The sequence below is a fragment of the Balaenoptera acutorostrata genome, chromosome 4, assembly GCF_949987535.1.
Source record: "Balaenoptera acutorostrata chromosome 4, mBalAcu1.1, whole genome shotgun sequence".
NCBI lineage: Eukaryota > Metazoa > Chordata > Mammalia > Artiodactyla > Balaenopteridae > Balaenoptera > Balaenoptera acutorostrata.
This window is the reverse complement of record NC_080067.1, coordinates 102,473,069-102,490,625: the sequence shown is the minus strand read 5'-3', so window position 1 is coordinate 102,490,625 and position 17,557 is coordinate 102,473,069. Positions and strand designations below refer to the sequence as shown.

Genomic DNA, 17,557 nt, shown 5'->3' with positions numbered 1-17,557 from the left:
GGCAGAAGTCAGCAATCTTTTCCCTCCAAATTAAAGGTAAAATTTTTTAAATTTCTATATATTTAAATATATTTGAACACTTCACAAGAAAGACATATGAATAGCCAATATGCAAATAAAAAGGCACTCAATATCATTAACCTCATCTTTCCAGTCTTTAAAAAAAGTTTGTCTTTTCAAAAAAGGGGGGAAGGGGCTTCCCTGGTGGCGCAGTGGTTGAGAATCTGCCTGCTAATGCAGGGGACACGGGTTCGAGCCCTGGTCTGGGAAGATCCCACATGCCAAGGAGCAACTGGGCCCGTGAGCCACAACTACTGAGCCTGCGCATCTGGAGCTTGTGCTCCACAACAAGAGAGGCCGCGATAGTGAGAGGCCCGTGCACCGCGATGAAGAGTGGCCCCCGCTTGCCGCAACTAGAGAAAGCCCTTGCACAGAGGCGAAGACCCAACACAGCCAAAAATAAATAAATAAATAAATAAATAATAAAAATAAAGGAATTCCTTTAAAAAAAAAAGGGGGGGGAAGACAGCAAAATATTTCAACAGACACTTTAGAGAAGATACAAAAGAACAATAAGCACATGAAAAGATGCTCAACATCATCATTCATCAAGGAAATGCAATTAAAACCACAATAAGATATCACTACACATACATTAAAAGGGATGATGACAGAGATTGAACATACAAGCGCTGGCAGGAGGGTGGAAGAAGTAAAACTCTTCTGCACTGCTGATGGGAATGTAAAGTGGCACAATTACTTTTGGAAAACATTTGGCAATTGCTTAACAAAGTTGAAAATGTACTTTCAATGACCCAGCAACCCATCTCCTAGGTATTTAACCAAAAGGAATAAAAACATGTCCACACAGGCGCTTGTACATGAATATTCACAGCAGCTTTATTAATAGTAGTATAAATTTTTCACAGAACTAAAACAAAAAAAAGTTTAAATTTGTATGGAAACACAGAAGACCACAAATAGCAAAACCAATCTTGAGAAACAAAAACAGAGCTGGAGGAATCAGGCTCCCTGACTTCAGACTATATTACAAACCTACAGTAATCAAAACAGTATGATACTGGCACAAAAACAGAAATACAGATCAATGGAACAGGATAGAAAGACCAGAGATAAACCCATGCACATATGGTCACCTTATCTTTGATAAAGGAGGCACGAATATACAATGGAGAAAAGACAGCCTCTTCAGTAAGTGGTGCTGGGAAAACTGGATGGCTACATGTAAAAGAATGAAATTAGAAAACTCCATAACACCATACACAAAAATAAACTCAAAATGGATTAAACACCTAAATGTAAGGCCAGGAACTATAAAACTCTTAGAGGAAAACATAGGCAGAACACTCTATGACATAAATCATAGCAAGATCCTTTTGGACCCACCTCCTAGAAAAATGGAAATAAAAACAAAAATATACAAATGGGACCTAATGAAACTTAAAAGCTTTTTGCACAGCAAAGGAAACCATAAACAAGATGAAAAGAAAATCCTCAGAATGGGAGAAAATATTTGCAAACGAAGCAACTGACAAAGGATTAATCCCTAAAATATACAAGCAGCTCATGAAGCTCAATATCAAAAAAAACAAACAACCCAATCCAAAAATGGGCAGAAGACCTAAACAGACATTTCTCCAAAGAAGATATACAGATCGCCAACAAACACATGAAAGGATGCTCAACATCACTAATCATTAAAGAAATGCAAATCGAACCTACAATGAGGTATCACCTCACACCGGTCAGAACGGCTATCATCAAAAAATCTACAAACAATAAATGCTGGAGAGGGTGTGGAGAAAAGGGAACCCTCCTACACTGTTGGAGGGAATGTAAATTGATACAGCCACTATGGAGAACAGTATGGAGGTTCCTTAAAAAAACTAAAAATAGAACTACCATATGACCCAGCAATCCCACTACTGGGCATATACCCTGAGAAAGCCATAATTCAAAGATTCATGTACCACAATGTTCATTGCAGCTCTATTTACAATAGTCACGACATGGAAGCAACCTAAGTGTCCAACGACAGATGAATGGATAAAGAAGATGTGGCACAAATATACAATGAACATTATTCAGCCATAAAAGGAAACGAAATTGAGCTATTTGTAGTGAGGTGGATGGACCTAGAGACTGTTATACAGAGTGAAGTCAGAAAGAGATAAACAAATACCATATGCTAACACATATATATGGAATCTAAAAAAAAAAAAAAAAATGGTTCTGATGAACCAAGGAGCAGGACAGGAGTAAAGATGCAGACACAGAGAATGGACTTGAGGACATGGGGAGAGGGAAGGGTAAGCTGGGACGAAGTGACAGAGTAGCAATGACATATATACACTACCAAATGTAAAATAGTTAGTGGGAAGCAGCCGCATAGCACAGGGAGATCAGTTCGGTGCTTTGTGACCACCTAGAGGGGTGGGATAGGGAGGGTGGGAAGGAGACGCAAAAGTGAGGGGATATGGGGATATATGTATACATATAGCTGATTCACTTTGTTACACAGCAGAAACTAACATAACATTATAAAGCAATTATACTCCAATAAAGATGTTTAAAAAAAAAAACAGAAACAGACTCACAGACATAGAAAACCAATTTATGGTTACCAAACGGGAGGGAGAGGTGGCAAGGGACAAATTAAGAAAATGTGATTAACCGGTATATACTACTATACATAAAATAGATAAGCAAGAAGGATTTACTGTATATCACAGGAAATTATATTCAGTGTCTTGTAATAACCTATAATGGAATAAAATCTGAAAAAATATACAACTGAATCATTTTGCTGTATAACTGAAACACAGTATTGTAAATCAACTATACTTGAATTTAAAAAATTACTGATCACAGATCACCATAACAAATATAATAATAATGAAAAAGTTTGATATATTGGGAGAATTACCAAACTGTGACACAGAGACACAAAGTGAGCAAATGTTTCTGGAAAAATGCTACCGACAGACTTGCTAAATGCAGGGTTGCCTGCAACATTCAATTTGTAAAAAATGCAGTATCTCCAAAGCGCAATAACGTGAAGCACAATAAAACAAGGTATGCCTGTACCTTATGACTGGTATCCTTATAAAACTGGCCGAAACAGACATACACAGAAGGAAGACAACATGAAGACATACAGGGAAAACATGTAAATATGGAGGACTGAATGCATGAATAAGAGAGGAGCGAGACATGGAACAGATTATTCCTTAATGCCTTCAAAGGAAGCACAGCCTTGAGCACACCTTGATTCACATGAAATGTGAATGGATTAAATAATCTAGTCAAAGGTCGAGATTGTGAGAGTAGATTAAAAAAAAACAACAACAACACAAGACTTTCTGTGTTCTGAATGTTTGTTTCCCCTCAAAATTCATATTTTGAAATCCTAACCCCCAAAGTGATGGCAGTAGGAGGTGGGGCCTTTGGGAGGTGACTGGGTCATGAGGGTAGAGCCCTCATGAATGGGATTAGTGCTCATAAAAAAGGTTCAAGAGAGTACCCGTTCCACCCTTTGAGGATACAGTAAAAAGATGACCATCTAAGAACCAGGAAGCCCTCACCAGATACTGAATCTGGGAGTGCTATGATCCTGGGCTTCCCAGGAATTATAACACTTTTGAAAAATAAATGTTTTTTGTTTATAAGCCACCTAGTCTTATGGTATTTTGTTATAACACTCTAAACAGACTAAGATAAGATCCAACTATATGCTCTCAACCAGAGACACACTTTGGACTCAAAGAAATAAACAGGTTCAAAGTAAAAGGATGGAAACAGGTATACCATGCAAACAGCAACCTTAAGACAGGTGGAATGGCTCTATCAGTATTAGACAAAATAGACTTTAAAGCAAAAAAAGAAAAAGTCTGTAGAAACAATGAGGGACATTTCATTGACAAAAGGGTTAATTCATCAGTAAGATATACTGACTATAAATACACATATACTTAATAACAGGACCACAAGGCTCATTAAGCAAAAACTAACAGAAAGGAGAAATTAACAATTCAACAGTAATAGTTCAACACTTAAAACCCCAGTCTTGATAGAACAACTAGACACAAAATCAGCAAGGATACAGAAGGCTTGAATAACACCATCAACCAACGCATCCACAGACCACTCTAACAAACAGGAACAGAATGCACATTCTTCTCAAACACATGGAACATTCTCCAAGAAAGACCATATGCCAGGCCACAAATAAACCTCAATAAATTTACAAGAAGTGAAATCATACAAAACGTTCTCAGACCACAGTGGAATTCAATTAAAAATTAACAACAACAAAACTAAGTCATGAGGATATAATGTACAGCTTGGGGACTATGGTTAATAATGCTGTATTGTATATTTGGAAGTTGTTAAGAAAGTAAATCTTAAAAGTTGTCATCACACACAAAAAAATCTGTAACTATGTGAGTGATGGATGTTACCTATACTTACTGTGGTGATCATTTCATAGTATATACAAGTATAGAATCATTATGTTGTATATCTGAAACTAATATAATGTTATATGTCAATTATACCTCAATAAAAGAAGAAAATCTTTGAAATTTAAAAATACATAGAAATTAAACAATTCACACTTTCAAAAGAAGTGAATCAATCATACCAGAAATTAGAAAATACTTTTGAGCTGAATGCAAAGAAAATCACAACATACCAAAATTTATGAGGTGCAGCTAACGCAGTGCTTAGAATAAAATTTAAAACTAAACACCTATACTAGAAAAGAAGACATCTCAAATCAATAACCTAATCATGTACCTTAAGAAATTAGAAAAAGAAGCACAAACTATGTCCAAAACAAAGAGAAGAAATAGAAAATATGATTATAGTGAAAATAAATGAAATAGAATATAGAAAACCTACAGAGAATATTGATGAAACCAAAAGTTGGTTCTTTGAAAAGATCAACAAAATTTACAAATATCTAGGTAGACTGAACAAAAAAAGAAAGAAAGAAAGAAAACACTCAAATTACTAAAATGAGGAATGAAAGATGGGTCATCACTAACAATATTACAGAAATTTTAAACAGTATAATAGAATACTATGAACAAATATATGGCAACAAATTAGATAAATAAAATATACAAATTCCTAGAAAAACAAAAGCTACCAAAACAGACTCATAAAAAAAAAAAATAGAAAATCTCAACAGACTTATAACAAGGAAAAATCTGAATTTCTAACTGGAAAACGTCACAGAAACCCGCCACCGCCACCGCCACCGCCACCGCCACCGCCACCACCACCGAATGACCAGATGGATTCACTGGTGAATTTTATCAAACATTTAAACAAGAATTAATACCAATCCTTCAAAAACTCTTCCAGAAAACAAAGGAAGAGACAACACTTTTCACCTCATTCTACAAGGCTATTATTAGCCTGATTCCAAAGCCAGACAAAGACAACATAAGAAAATAGCAAGTTATTTTCTCTTCTGAATACAAACATAGATATCCTCAATAAAATCCTAGCAAACTGAAACCAGTAACATATAAATGGGATCATAAATCAGAATCAAGTGAGATTTATCCCAGGAATGCAAAGTTGGTTTAAAATCTAAAAATCAATTTATGTAATACATTATATTAATAAAGGACACAAATTACATGATATAAATGCAGAAAAAGCATTTGACAAAATCCAACACACATTCATCATAAAAAGCCTCCCACAAATTAAGAACAGAAGGGAACTTCCTCAACATGAAAAAGGGCATGTCTTAGTCTGTTCAGACTATAACAAAATATCACAGACTCAGCAGCTTATAAACAACAAACCTTTATTTCTCACGGTTCTGGAGGCTGCGAAGTCCAAGATCAGGGTGCTGGCCAACATGGTCAGGCTCTGGTGAAGGCCCTCTTCTGGGCTGCAGACTGCAGACTCCTCACAGTGCCCTCACGTGGTAGAAGGCACCAGGAAGCTCTGTGAGGTCTCTTTTATAAAAAGAGCACTAATCCCGTTCATGAGGGCTCCACCCTCATGACTTAAGCACCCCCTCAATGGCCCCACCTCCAAACACCATCACATTGGGCATTAGGATTTCAACATATGAATTTTGGGGAGATATTGTACAAACATTCAAACCATAGCAGGGCATCTATAAAAAACCTATAACTAACATCATACTTAATGGTAAAATACTGAATGCTTTCCCTCTGATAGTAGGAACAAACAAATATTTCCACTCTCACCACTTCCATTATACATTGTACATTCTAGCCAGGACAATTAGGCAAGGGGAAAAAATTAAAGGCCTCCAGCTGAAAAGGAAGCAGTAAAGCCATCTTTGTTTGCAGATGACATGACCTTGTATATACAAAATTCCAAGCAACCTACTAAAAATTTCTAGAACAGGACAAACAGGGTCACAGTATATAAATCAGGGTCAACATATACAAATCAATGGGATTTCTACACACTAGTAATGAACCATCTAAAACTAAAATTAAGAAAACACTTCCATGCACAACAGCATCAAAAAGAAAATACTTGGGAAAAAATTTAACAATAAATGTCCAAGACACACTGAAAGTTACAAAACATTGTTGAAAGAAATTGAATAAGACCTAAATAAATGGAAAGATATATTCATGAATCAGAAGATTTAATTTAAGACAGCAATACTCCCCAAATTGGTCTACAGATTCAACATATCCTCCATCAAAATCCTTGTTGGCTGTTTTGCTCAAAATGACCAACTGATTCTAGAACTCAGTTGAAAATGCAAGGAACCCAGAACAACCAAAACAATCTTGAAAAGGGACTTCCCTGGCAGCCCAGTGGTTAAGACTCCATGCTTCCACTGCAGGGGGCATGGGTTTGATCCCTGGTCGGGGAACTAAGATCCTGCATGCCGCACAGTGCAGCCAGAAAATTAAAAAAAAAAAAAAAGTCTTGAAAAATATTATGAAGTTGGAAGACACATTTCCCAATTTCAAAACTTACCACAAAGTTGCAATAATACAGTGTACAGCACACAGTGGTACTGACATAAAAACAGACATATAGATCAATGGACTAGAATTCCAAATCCAGAAATAAACACTTATATCAATGTCAACTGATTTTCAACAAAAGTACCAAGAAAAATTCGTACCTCTTCAACAAATGTTGCTGGGACAACTGCATATTCACAAACAATAATATAAATTTGGATGCCTATCTCATGCCATACCCAAAATTAATTCAAAATGGATAAAATACCTATATCTAAGAGCTAGAACTATAAAACTCTTAAACAAAAACACAAGAGTAAATCATCATGACCTCAGATTAGGCAATAGTTCCTCAGATATGACAACAAAAGCACAGCAACAAAAGAAAAATAGATAAATGGGATTTCATCAAAGTGAAAAAAACTTTCGTGCTTCAAAGGACACCATCAAGAAAGTGAAAAGCTGAGTGAGAGAAAATATTTGCAAATCACATATCTGATAAGGACCTGTATCCAGAATATATAAAGAACTCTTACAACTCAACAATAAAAAGATAAACAACACAATTTTTAAACAGGCAAAGGATCTAAACAGACATTTCTCTAAAGAAGATATACAAATGACCAACAGGCATGTAAAAAGACACTCAATGTCATTAGGAAATATGTATCAAAACCACAATGAGATTATCATTTCACACCCACTAGGACAACTATGGAAAGAAGGAAGGAAGGGAAGGAGGAAGGGAAAATAAGTATTGATAAGGATATGGAGTCACCGATATGTTTATTTCCTAAGGACAATTCACTTGAAAGGTGAGAATTCAGACTAAACAGCTTACAGAGTGCTCGGACATAAAATCAAGAACTCCAATTAGGACTTCCCTGGTGGCACAGTGGTTAAGAATCCGCCTGCCCAATGCAGGGGACACGGGTTCGAGCCCTGGTCTGGGAAGATCCCACATGCCACGGAGCAACTAAGCCCATGTGCCACAACTACTGCCTGTGCTCTAAAGCCTGCATCCCACAACTACTGAGCCCATGTGCCACAACTACTGAAGCCCATGTGCCTAGAGCCTGTGCTCTGCAACAAGAGAAGCCCGCACACTGCAACGAAGAGTAGCCCCTGCTCACTGCAACTAGAGAAAGCCCGTGCACAGCAGCAAAGACCCAATGCAGCCAAAAATAAATAAATAAACTAAAAAAAAAAAAAAGAACTCCAATTAGTCTTCTAATTTGTGCAAACTCCCAATAATTGTAATTTTTACTTTGTTACTGTCACTTTTTATTCATTCACTATTCTAAAAAAGATAACACCCTTTTGCAAAATAACAACTTTTTAAGCATTTACTGATGTCCAATACTAAAATTCAGCTCCGATTTCCTGCTGCTAATAACTGTAATTTGAATCCCATAGATATTTAATTCCAGTATATCCATTATTCATTAATACTATGACTTTAAGACCACAGTTGCTAAATGGAGCACAAATGATGAATCCAGCATCTTAATGAGTCTATATGTAACTCTTCCTTTATTAGCTAAAGCTTTCAAGATGTTACAAACACACAAAAACAAGGAGTTAAGATGAATTAGAATCACAGAAAGAGCTTAGAAGGAACCGTAGAGGCCACTGAACTCAATCACTGTATTTTAAAAGTTGTGGAAATTGAGAACCAAAAAGGTTAAATGAATCATTCATGGTCACACTATACATAGTATAAGCCCATCCTATATCACACACATACATGTATCTTACCTTTCTGGTGATGTCTTAGAAGTGACAGGACGCCCACGTACACCCTTTTTACTTTTATGGTCTACAGAGAGGACCTTATTTCTTAGGCTCCTTTTCCACTAAGAAAAAAAAATGGAATTTGGAATTTCAATAATAAATATAGCAATATGACAATTAAGACGCACTTAAATTTTCTTTTTATTTAGAAATTCAAGGTAAACAGCCAAAGTCATAACGGTTCACAGAGGGGGAAAAATGCAATCTACAAAATACCTGGCATCTTTTGCTAGTGAGGATATATAAGTCCAATAAATAATAGAAGAAAAACATGTATGGACTTCCCTGGCGATCCAGTGGTTAAGACTCCACATTCCACTGCAAGTGGCGTGGGTTCAATCCCTGGTTGGGGAACTAAGATCCCACATGCCACGCAGCCAAAAAATAAATAAATAAATGAATAAATAAATAAATAAAGGGTCTGGACTTAATTCGTTAAAAAAAGAAAAAGAAAAAAGACATTTAAAAATGTAAAGGTAATTTTAGTCAGGAAATAGACATTTTAAGATGCAAAAGCTTACATAACCATGAGAAATGGTGAATGTGTTTAAAGGAAATAAAAATAATTACATGCCAAGTTAAACAGAGTCTGTGATTATGAAGTAACTGCATTTATAAACAATTGGAAGCGATTACAACTGATTCCCTATGAACTGCTGCATGGAAAAACTTTAGGGAAGAGTCAGATATCTTACTAACAGTGTTTAGGTTTAATCCAACTACAAACAAAGTTAAAATTGATTTAGTTGATATAGAAACAGGACTTCCCTGGTGGTGCAATGGTTAAGAATCCGCCTGCCAATGCAGGGGACACAGGTTCAATCCCTGGTCCGGGAAGATCCCACATGCCACGGAGCAACTAAGCCCACGTGCCACAACTACTGAGCCTGCACTCTAGAGCCTGCAAGCCACAACTACTGAGCCCGCGCACACAACTACTGAAGCCCACACATCCTAGAGCCTGCACACCGCAACTACTGAGCCCTCATGCTGCAACTACTAAAGCCTGTGTAACTAGAGCCTGTGCTCCGCAACAAGAGAAGCCACCGCAATGAGAAGCCCACGCACCACAAGAGTAGCCCCTGCTCATCACAACTAGACAAAGCCTGCGCGCAGCAGAGACCCAACACAGCCAAAATTAAAAATTTTTTAAATATATATATATAAACAGTGTGGGGACTTCCCTGGTGGCGCAGTGGTTAAGAATCCGCCTGCCAATGCAGGGGACACGGGTTCGAGCCCTGGTCCAGGAAGATCCCACATGCCACAGAGCAACTAAGCCCATGCACCACAACTACTGAGCCTGTGCTCTAGAGCCTGTGAGCCACAGATACTGAAGCCCACGCGCCTAGAGCCTGTGCTCCGCAACAAAAGAAGCCACCACAATGAGAAGCCCGCACACCTCAACGAAGAGCAGCCCCAGCTCGCCGCAACTAGAGAGCCCGCACGCAACAACGAAGACCCAATGCAACCATAAATAAATAAATAAGTAAATAAATTTTTTTTTAAAAAAGAGAAACAGTGTGAATCTGGGCAAATAAATTACTTACCTTCTCTATGCGTTAGTTTCCTTACGTAATAATGGTTACTATCTCACAAGGATATATGATGATTATATATGTAATAAGTTTAAAATACTGTCTTCCTTCCTAAATAGACATTTCTCCAAAGAATACATAAAAATGGCCAAAAAGCACCACAACAAAGCGCAACCCCGCTCACCGCAACTAGAGAAAGCCCACGTGCACCAACGAAGTCCCAATGCAGACAAAAAGAAATAAATTAATTTTTTTTTACGAAGTCTACAAATAACAAATGCTGGAGAGGGTGTGGAGAAAAGGGAACCCTCTTAACACTATTGGTGGGAATGTAAATTGGTGTGGCCACTATGGAGAACACTATAGAGGTTCCTTAAAAAACTAAAAATAGAGTTGCCATATGATTAGCAATCCCTCTCCTCGGCATATATCCAGAGAAAACTGTAATTCAAAAAAATACATGCACTCCAATGTTCATAGCAGCACTATTTACAATGGCCGAGACATGGAAGCAACCTAAATGTCTATTGACAGATGAATGGATAAAGAAGATGTGGTATACATACACAAACACACACACACGCGCGTGCGCGCGCGCACAGTGGAATATTACTCAGCCATAAAAAAGAATGAAATCATGCCATTTGCAGCAACATGGATGGACCCAGAGATTATATTAAGTGAAGTAAGTCAGAAAGAGAAAGACAAATACCATATGATATCACTTATATGTGGAATCTAAAATATGACACAAATGAACGTATTTATGAAACAGAAACAGACTCAGAGACATAGAAAACAAACTTACGGTTACCAAAGGGGAAAGGGGGAGGAGGAGGGATAAATTAGGAGTTTGAGATTAGCAGATACAAATTAATACATATAAGATAAACAACAGGGTCGTACTGTATAGCACAGACAACTATATTCAATATCCTGTAATAAACCATAATGGAAAAGAATATGTATACATATGTATAACTGAATCACTTTTCTGTACACCTGAAACTAACACAACAATGTAAATCAACTATAGCTAAAATATACTGTCTTCCTCAAAGAGATATTTGTACACCTATGTTCATAGCAGCATTTTTCACAATAGCTACAAGGTGGAAACAACTCAAGTGTCCCATCAATAATAACACCTATAATAATGAATTGTGGCATATACATACAATGAAATATTACTCATCCTTAAAAAGTAAGGAAATTCTGGGGCTTCCCTGGTGGCGCAGTGGTTGAGAGTCTGCCTGCCGATGCAGGGGACGCGGGTTCGAGCCCTGGTCTGGGAGGATCCCACATGCCGCGGAGCGGCTGGGCCCGTGAGCCATAATTACTGAGCCTACGCGTCTGGAGCCTGTGCTCTGCAACAAGAGAGGCCGCGATAGTGAGAGGCCCGCGCACCGCGATGAAGAGTGGCCCCTGCTTGCCACAACTAGAGAAAGCCCTCGCACAGAAACGAAGACCCAACACAGCCATAAATAAATTAATTAATTAACTAAAATTAAAAAAAAAACAAAAAGTAAGGAAATTCTGACACACGCTACAACATGCATGAACTTTGACAACTATGAGATAATAAAAAATATTTATATTGGTCTCTGGCCCCAGTTCCTACACAGAGGTCCTAAAACCCTTGTAATGTCCTTGGTGATAGGAGCATCTTTTGCTATAATATCTGGTTTTTAACCCCAATCTCTGACACAGGGCTCCTAAAACCCTCACAATTTCCTGGGTGGTAGATGTGCCTTTTGTACTAATGAAGCGACTCTGGGTGAGATCCTGGATGGCTCCTGGATAGGGGCTAGTCACCAGAAAGACCAAGCCAATATTACAAGCTTGGAATTCTCATCTTTGCCCCCCATTTTCTAGAGAGGGGAGAGGGACTGGAAACAGAATTAATTATTGGTCATGCCTATGTGAGCAAATCTCCATTACAATAGCAAAAATATTATATGAGGTTCAAAGAGCTTTCAGGTTGGTAAACACATCCATATACCTGGAAGGTGACACACCCCAACTCCACAGGGAAGGAAGCTCCTGCACTCAGGACCCTACCAGACCTTGCCCTATGTATCTATTCATTTGGCTATTCATCTGTACCCTTTATCATGTCCTTAAATAAACTGGTAAATGTAAATAAGTGCTTCTCTGAGTTCTGTGAACTGCTCTAGCATAAATTAATCAAACCTGAGGAGAGGGTCATGGGAATCTCAGATGTATAGCCAGCTGGTCAGAAGCACAGGTGACAACCTGGAATTGTTGATTGGCATCTGAAGTGGGGTGGGAGCAGTCTTGGGACTGAGCCCACAACCTGTGAGATCTGAAACCATCTCCACATAGATAGTGTCAGAATTGAGATAAATTGTAGGACACCCAGTTCATGTCCCAGAGGATTGCTTGGTGGGGGAAAACCCACACACATCTGGTGTGAGAAGTGTTGTGAAAATGATAGTAGTATGAGAGTAAAGGAGAAACACAGGAGGAAGATGGGTTTTTCCCAACTCAGTGACATTAGGTTAAGTGAAATAAGGCAGTAACAAAAAGACAAATACTCTATGGTTCAAGTTATAGGAAGTATCTAGAGTATACAGAGATAGAAAACAGTAGAATTTTGGTTGCCAGGGGATGGGAGAGGGGGAAATGAAGAGTTATTTTTTAATGGGTAAAGTGTTTTGGTTTTGCAAGATGTAAAGAATTCTGGAGATAGACGGTGGTGATGGTTGCACAACAATGCGAATATACTAAATGCCAGTGAACTGTACCCTTAAAAATGGTTAAGATGATAAATTTAATGTTATGTGTGCTTTACCATAATTGAAAATACATTTGAAAAAGTAAAAAAAAAAATTTAAGTAATGAAAAACACTGTCTTAACCATGATAGCCCTCAATAAACTGTCATTTTTATTCTCCAGGCATTATTATCTCATTATCACCACAGCCCTACATGGTATAAAACTCATCACTTTATAAGTGGGAAGTGAAGCTCAGAGAATAAACTTCACCAATTAACCCAAGTCTGCCTGACATAAAAGCCTATGCTCCTTCCAATGCTGCAGTTCTAAATTACACAAATTCTCTGAAATCTTTCCTATCAAGATATCAACCTAAACACAATGTCACTCCCATTTCACTACAAAATGTAAATGTATCAATATAACTAGATTAAAAATACATTTTTCCTCCATTTTCAGTATCACTGTCTTAGTTCTGCCTCTTACTTCTGACCTGGACTATTGCAATGTTCTCCTAATGGGATTCCCTGCAAATGGTCTCTTCTTCCCCCCCAGTCCAGCAGCCACTCCATCATGAAAGTTAAATCTTTCAAAAATGCAAATCTGATGTCATTCTCCTGCTTAAATTCCTAAGTATTCCCCACTACCTAAGGAGAAAAAAAAAAAAAGAACTGAGTTCTCTTTCTCACTTCTGCTTCCCATGAATCTTCTATTCTGACAACACTAAACTACATGTAGTTCCCTGAAAGTGCATGCCATTCAGATCCTTTGACATCTTTGTGTACATGTTTCCTCTTACTAGAATGTGCTTTGCCCTCCCCAGTTCTCCTTGTTCATTAAGTCCCAGATCAACACCACCTATGAAGCCTTCCTCACTCTCTAGAAAAGTAAATCAGTATCTCTGCTGTAACACTATTTTATATACCTCTATTACTGATAACAGTTCTCACAATGAATTACATTATTTGTTTACATCAAACTGCAACCAGGACTGGGAATAATTTAGCTCACAAGCTAGACTCTCAGAACTACTGGTTAACTAGTTTCCCACAACTGTTTCACTAATCTCACAGAATGCAGCTTTCACATTTTTTGTTTCCAAATTTTTTTCTACCTTACTAATAACATTGTAATTAGGTTTTGCCTATATTTGCAAAATGCTGAGAGTACTAGTCTTTGAGTCTCATATTCTGTACAGAAAAGAAACATAATTCCCACGAAAGAGGGGGAAAAGAATGAGAAGTTTTAAACTACTACAAAAATTGAAACAAACACAATGAGACAAAATGAAGATAACTTTAATAGGAGAGGAGGGGAATTGATTAAAATTTTATTAACTCTAAATAACAGTAAGATGTTCCAATGCCCATCTCCAATCCTACCACAGCCAAGGGTAATCTGGAGTGTATCTACAGACATTATCAGAGGAAAACAAAAATTCACTTAGACTTTGATAAATTGTTTCTTATATTTAATATCACACTAGAATGTTTTTTCTTTCAAAAGTTGGATTAGAATTGCAGCCTGGATAATAACTTGTATTTTTCAGAGATACAATTTTTCACTTAGTTTATGAACCTATATATATGCTATCTCTGAAAAAAATCAGATAACAAAGAATTCTCCCACAATCTGATTATGAATGAGAATTTATTCACATACATATTTTGAAAGCTATCTGATCACAAATAGGAAGGTTGAAATAGTATGAATAATTGTAATTTAAATATGAAAAAACTTATAGAAGAATAAAAGACTTTGCTTAGAGACAAGATCAAATCATTTAGTTACCTGATTTTGAAGCTCTCATTCTAGCAGGGACACCAAAATAAAATACTATGATAATTAAAACCAAATGTTCCATAGGAACTTGACTAAAATTTTTCTTGGACAAATCAACTCTACATCCATTCTAAGTGGTGCAGTGTTCACAGTCTCAACTGAGTACTTCTTTACATACTAAAAATGAACCAAATCTGCATCCTGAAGAAAATATCAGCTTTGCTTACAACTACTTATCCATGTCACAGCCTACTGTAATAAAAGATGGATGATGACTTTCCAACCAATTGAGATTATTGGTCAGGATTTAAATTTTATACCAGAATTTCAATCCTATTGACTCTTCATCTAATTTCCAAATTAGCAACATGTAATGTCAACACTGAAAACACTTATCAGAAAACGTAAGCTGAAATTATTTGGTAACCAACATCTACTGAACAGCTGGATAAACTGGTGAGGTGGGGGGAGAGAGGCTATCTGGGGAATCCTGTATTCTCTTCAACAAGTTTTCCCTGATGGTAACACCTTGCATAACTGCACAGCAATATCATCACCAGGAAACTGACATTGAAACAATCCATGACCTTATTAAGATTTCACCTGTTTTACATGCACACAATTGTGTGTGTGTGTGTTTGTGTGTGTGCATTTAGTCCTAAGCGATTTTATCACATGTAGACATCTCTGTGACTACAAACAAACTCAAGATATAGAACAGTTGTGTCATAAAGATCCTTTCTGCTACCCTTTTATAAACACATCTGCCACTCTCCCCTTCCACTAACCCCCTACCCTACAGGATCAAATCATTTAGTTATCTAATTTTGAAGCTCTCATTCTAGCAGGGATTTCCCAGAGTTTTCCTAGACATTCAAATGAACATTTAAGAAGAAAATAAAGTGAATTCTACACAACCTATTCCATTAACTGGAAATAAACAATTCCCAATTCAATCTATAAAGCAAACATTATACTGATACCAAATCAATATAATGACAGTACAAGAAAACTAAAGACCAATATCCCTGATAAGTACAGACAAAAATACTCAACAAAAATCAGCAGATCAAAACCAGCAATATATAAAAAGAATAATACAGCATGACTAATTAGGGTTTATTCTAGGACAGAAAAGTGGTTTAATATTTGAAAATCAAATCAATCTATGATTTAAAAAAGAAAAAAGACCCTACTCTACATTGTATACAATAAACTCACTTTAAATATAAAGACACAAACAGATTAAAAGTAAAGGGATGAAGAAAGAAACACCATTCTAAGACATCAAAAGACAGTTAGAGTAGCTATATTAATTTCAGACTGAGATATCAGAGGAAAAAACAGTATCAAATTTGGGGATACAGGGATAAAGAGGAATATTACATAATGATAGAGGGGTCAATTTGCCAAAAAAATAATAATCCTTAATGTATATATGCCTAACACCAAAATACATAAGGCAAAAACTGATAGAAATATTGATACAAGGACAGACATATCTACAATTATAGTTGAAGACTTCAACATCTCTCTATCAGAAACAGATCCAGCAGGCAGAAAAATCAATAAGGAAATAATTGAACTGAAAAACACCATCAGCCAACTAAATCTAATTAACATTTATAGAATACTTCATCTAAAACAGAATACACATTCTTCTCAAGTGCACATGCTTAGAGGGAAATTTATAGCATTGAATGCATGTATTAAAAAAGGAGACAATTCTAAAATCAATAATGCAAACTTCCAGCTTTGGAAATTAAAAAAAGAAGGGCAAATTTATTCCAAAGTAAGCAGAAGAAAAGAAATAAATAAATAAAAGAGCAGAAATCAATGAAATTGAAAAAAAGTCAATGAAATTGAAAACAAGAAATCAACAGAGAAAATCAACTAAATCAAAGGTTGGTTCTTTGAAAAAAACAATAGAATTGATAAACCTCTACCCAGGTTAACTAAGAAAAAAAACAGAAGACACAGATTACTAATATCAAAAATGAAAGAGGGGCAATCAGTACTGGTCCAATGGACATTATATAGAAATAATACAGAAATGCTATGAACAACTCAATGCCCACAAATGTGAAAACTTACATGAAAATGGACCAATACCTTGAAAGATACAATTGATCAAAACTCATGTAATCTGAATAGGCCCATATCTATTAAAGAAATTGAATCAATTGAATCAGTATTTAATACCTTCCAAAACAGAAAGGACTAGGCCCAGTTTGGTTCATCAGTGAATTCTACCAAACATTTAAGGAATCAATTATACAAATTCTGTATAATTTCTTTCACAAAATAGTAGAGGAACACTTCCAAACTCATTCTATGAGGCCAGCCTTTCTATTTTTCCTAATATTTATTTATTTATTTATTTATTTATTTATTTATTTAGCTGCATCGGGTCTTAGTTGCAGCATGCAGGATCTTTGTTGTGGCATGTGGAATCCTTGGTTGCAGTGCACGGGTTCTTTGTTGTGGCACGCAGGCTTCTCTCTAGTTGTGGCACTCGGGCTCCAGAGTGTGCAGGCTCAGTAGTTGCGGTGCGTGGGCTCTCTAGTTGTGGCAGACGGGCTCTAGAGCGCACAGGCTCAGTAGTTGCAAAGCATGGGCTTACTTGCCCCATGGCATGTGGGATCTAGTTCCCTGACCAGGGATCAAAACCATGTCATGTCCCCTGCACTGGAAGGTAGATT

At 36.9% G+C, this 17,557-nt stretch overlaps 1 protein-coding gene across 10 annotated transcripts in view; it reads right to left on the bottom strand.

Moving 5' to 3' along the window:
* The window catches only part of SENP7 (SUMO specific peptidase 7), a 152,454-nt gene that overhangs the window by 86,206 nt on the left and 48,691 nt on the right, over positions 1–17,557 (bottom strand). For 9 of the 10 annotated variants that reach the window (XM_057545771.1, XM_057545776.1, XM_057545773.1 and 6 more), the window contains one exon: positions 8,760–8,857. The exons of the other annotated variant lie outside the window; for it this stretch is intronic. In XM_057545771.1, coding sequence (XP_057401754.1) covers positions 8,760–8,857 — 98 coding nt within the window. The remainder of the gene's footprint in view (positions 1–8,759; positions 8,858–17,557) is intronic. 10 annotated transcript variants of the gene reach the window in all.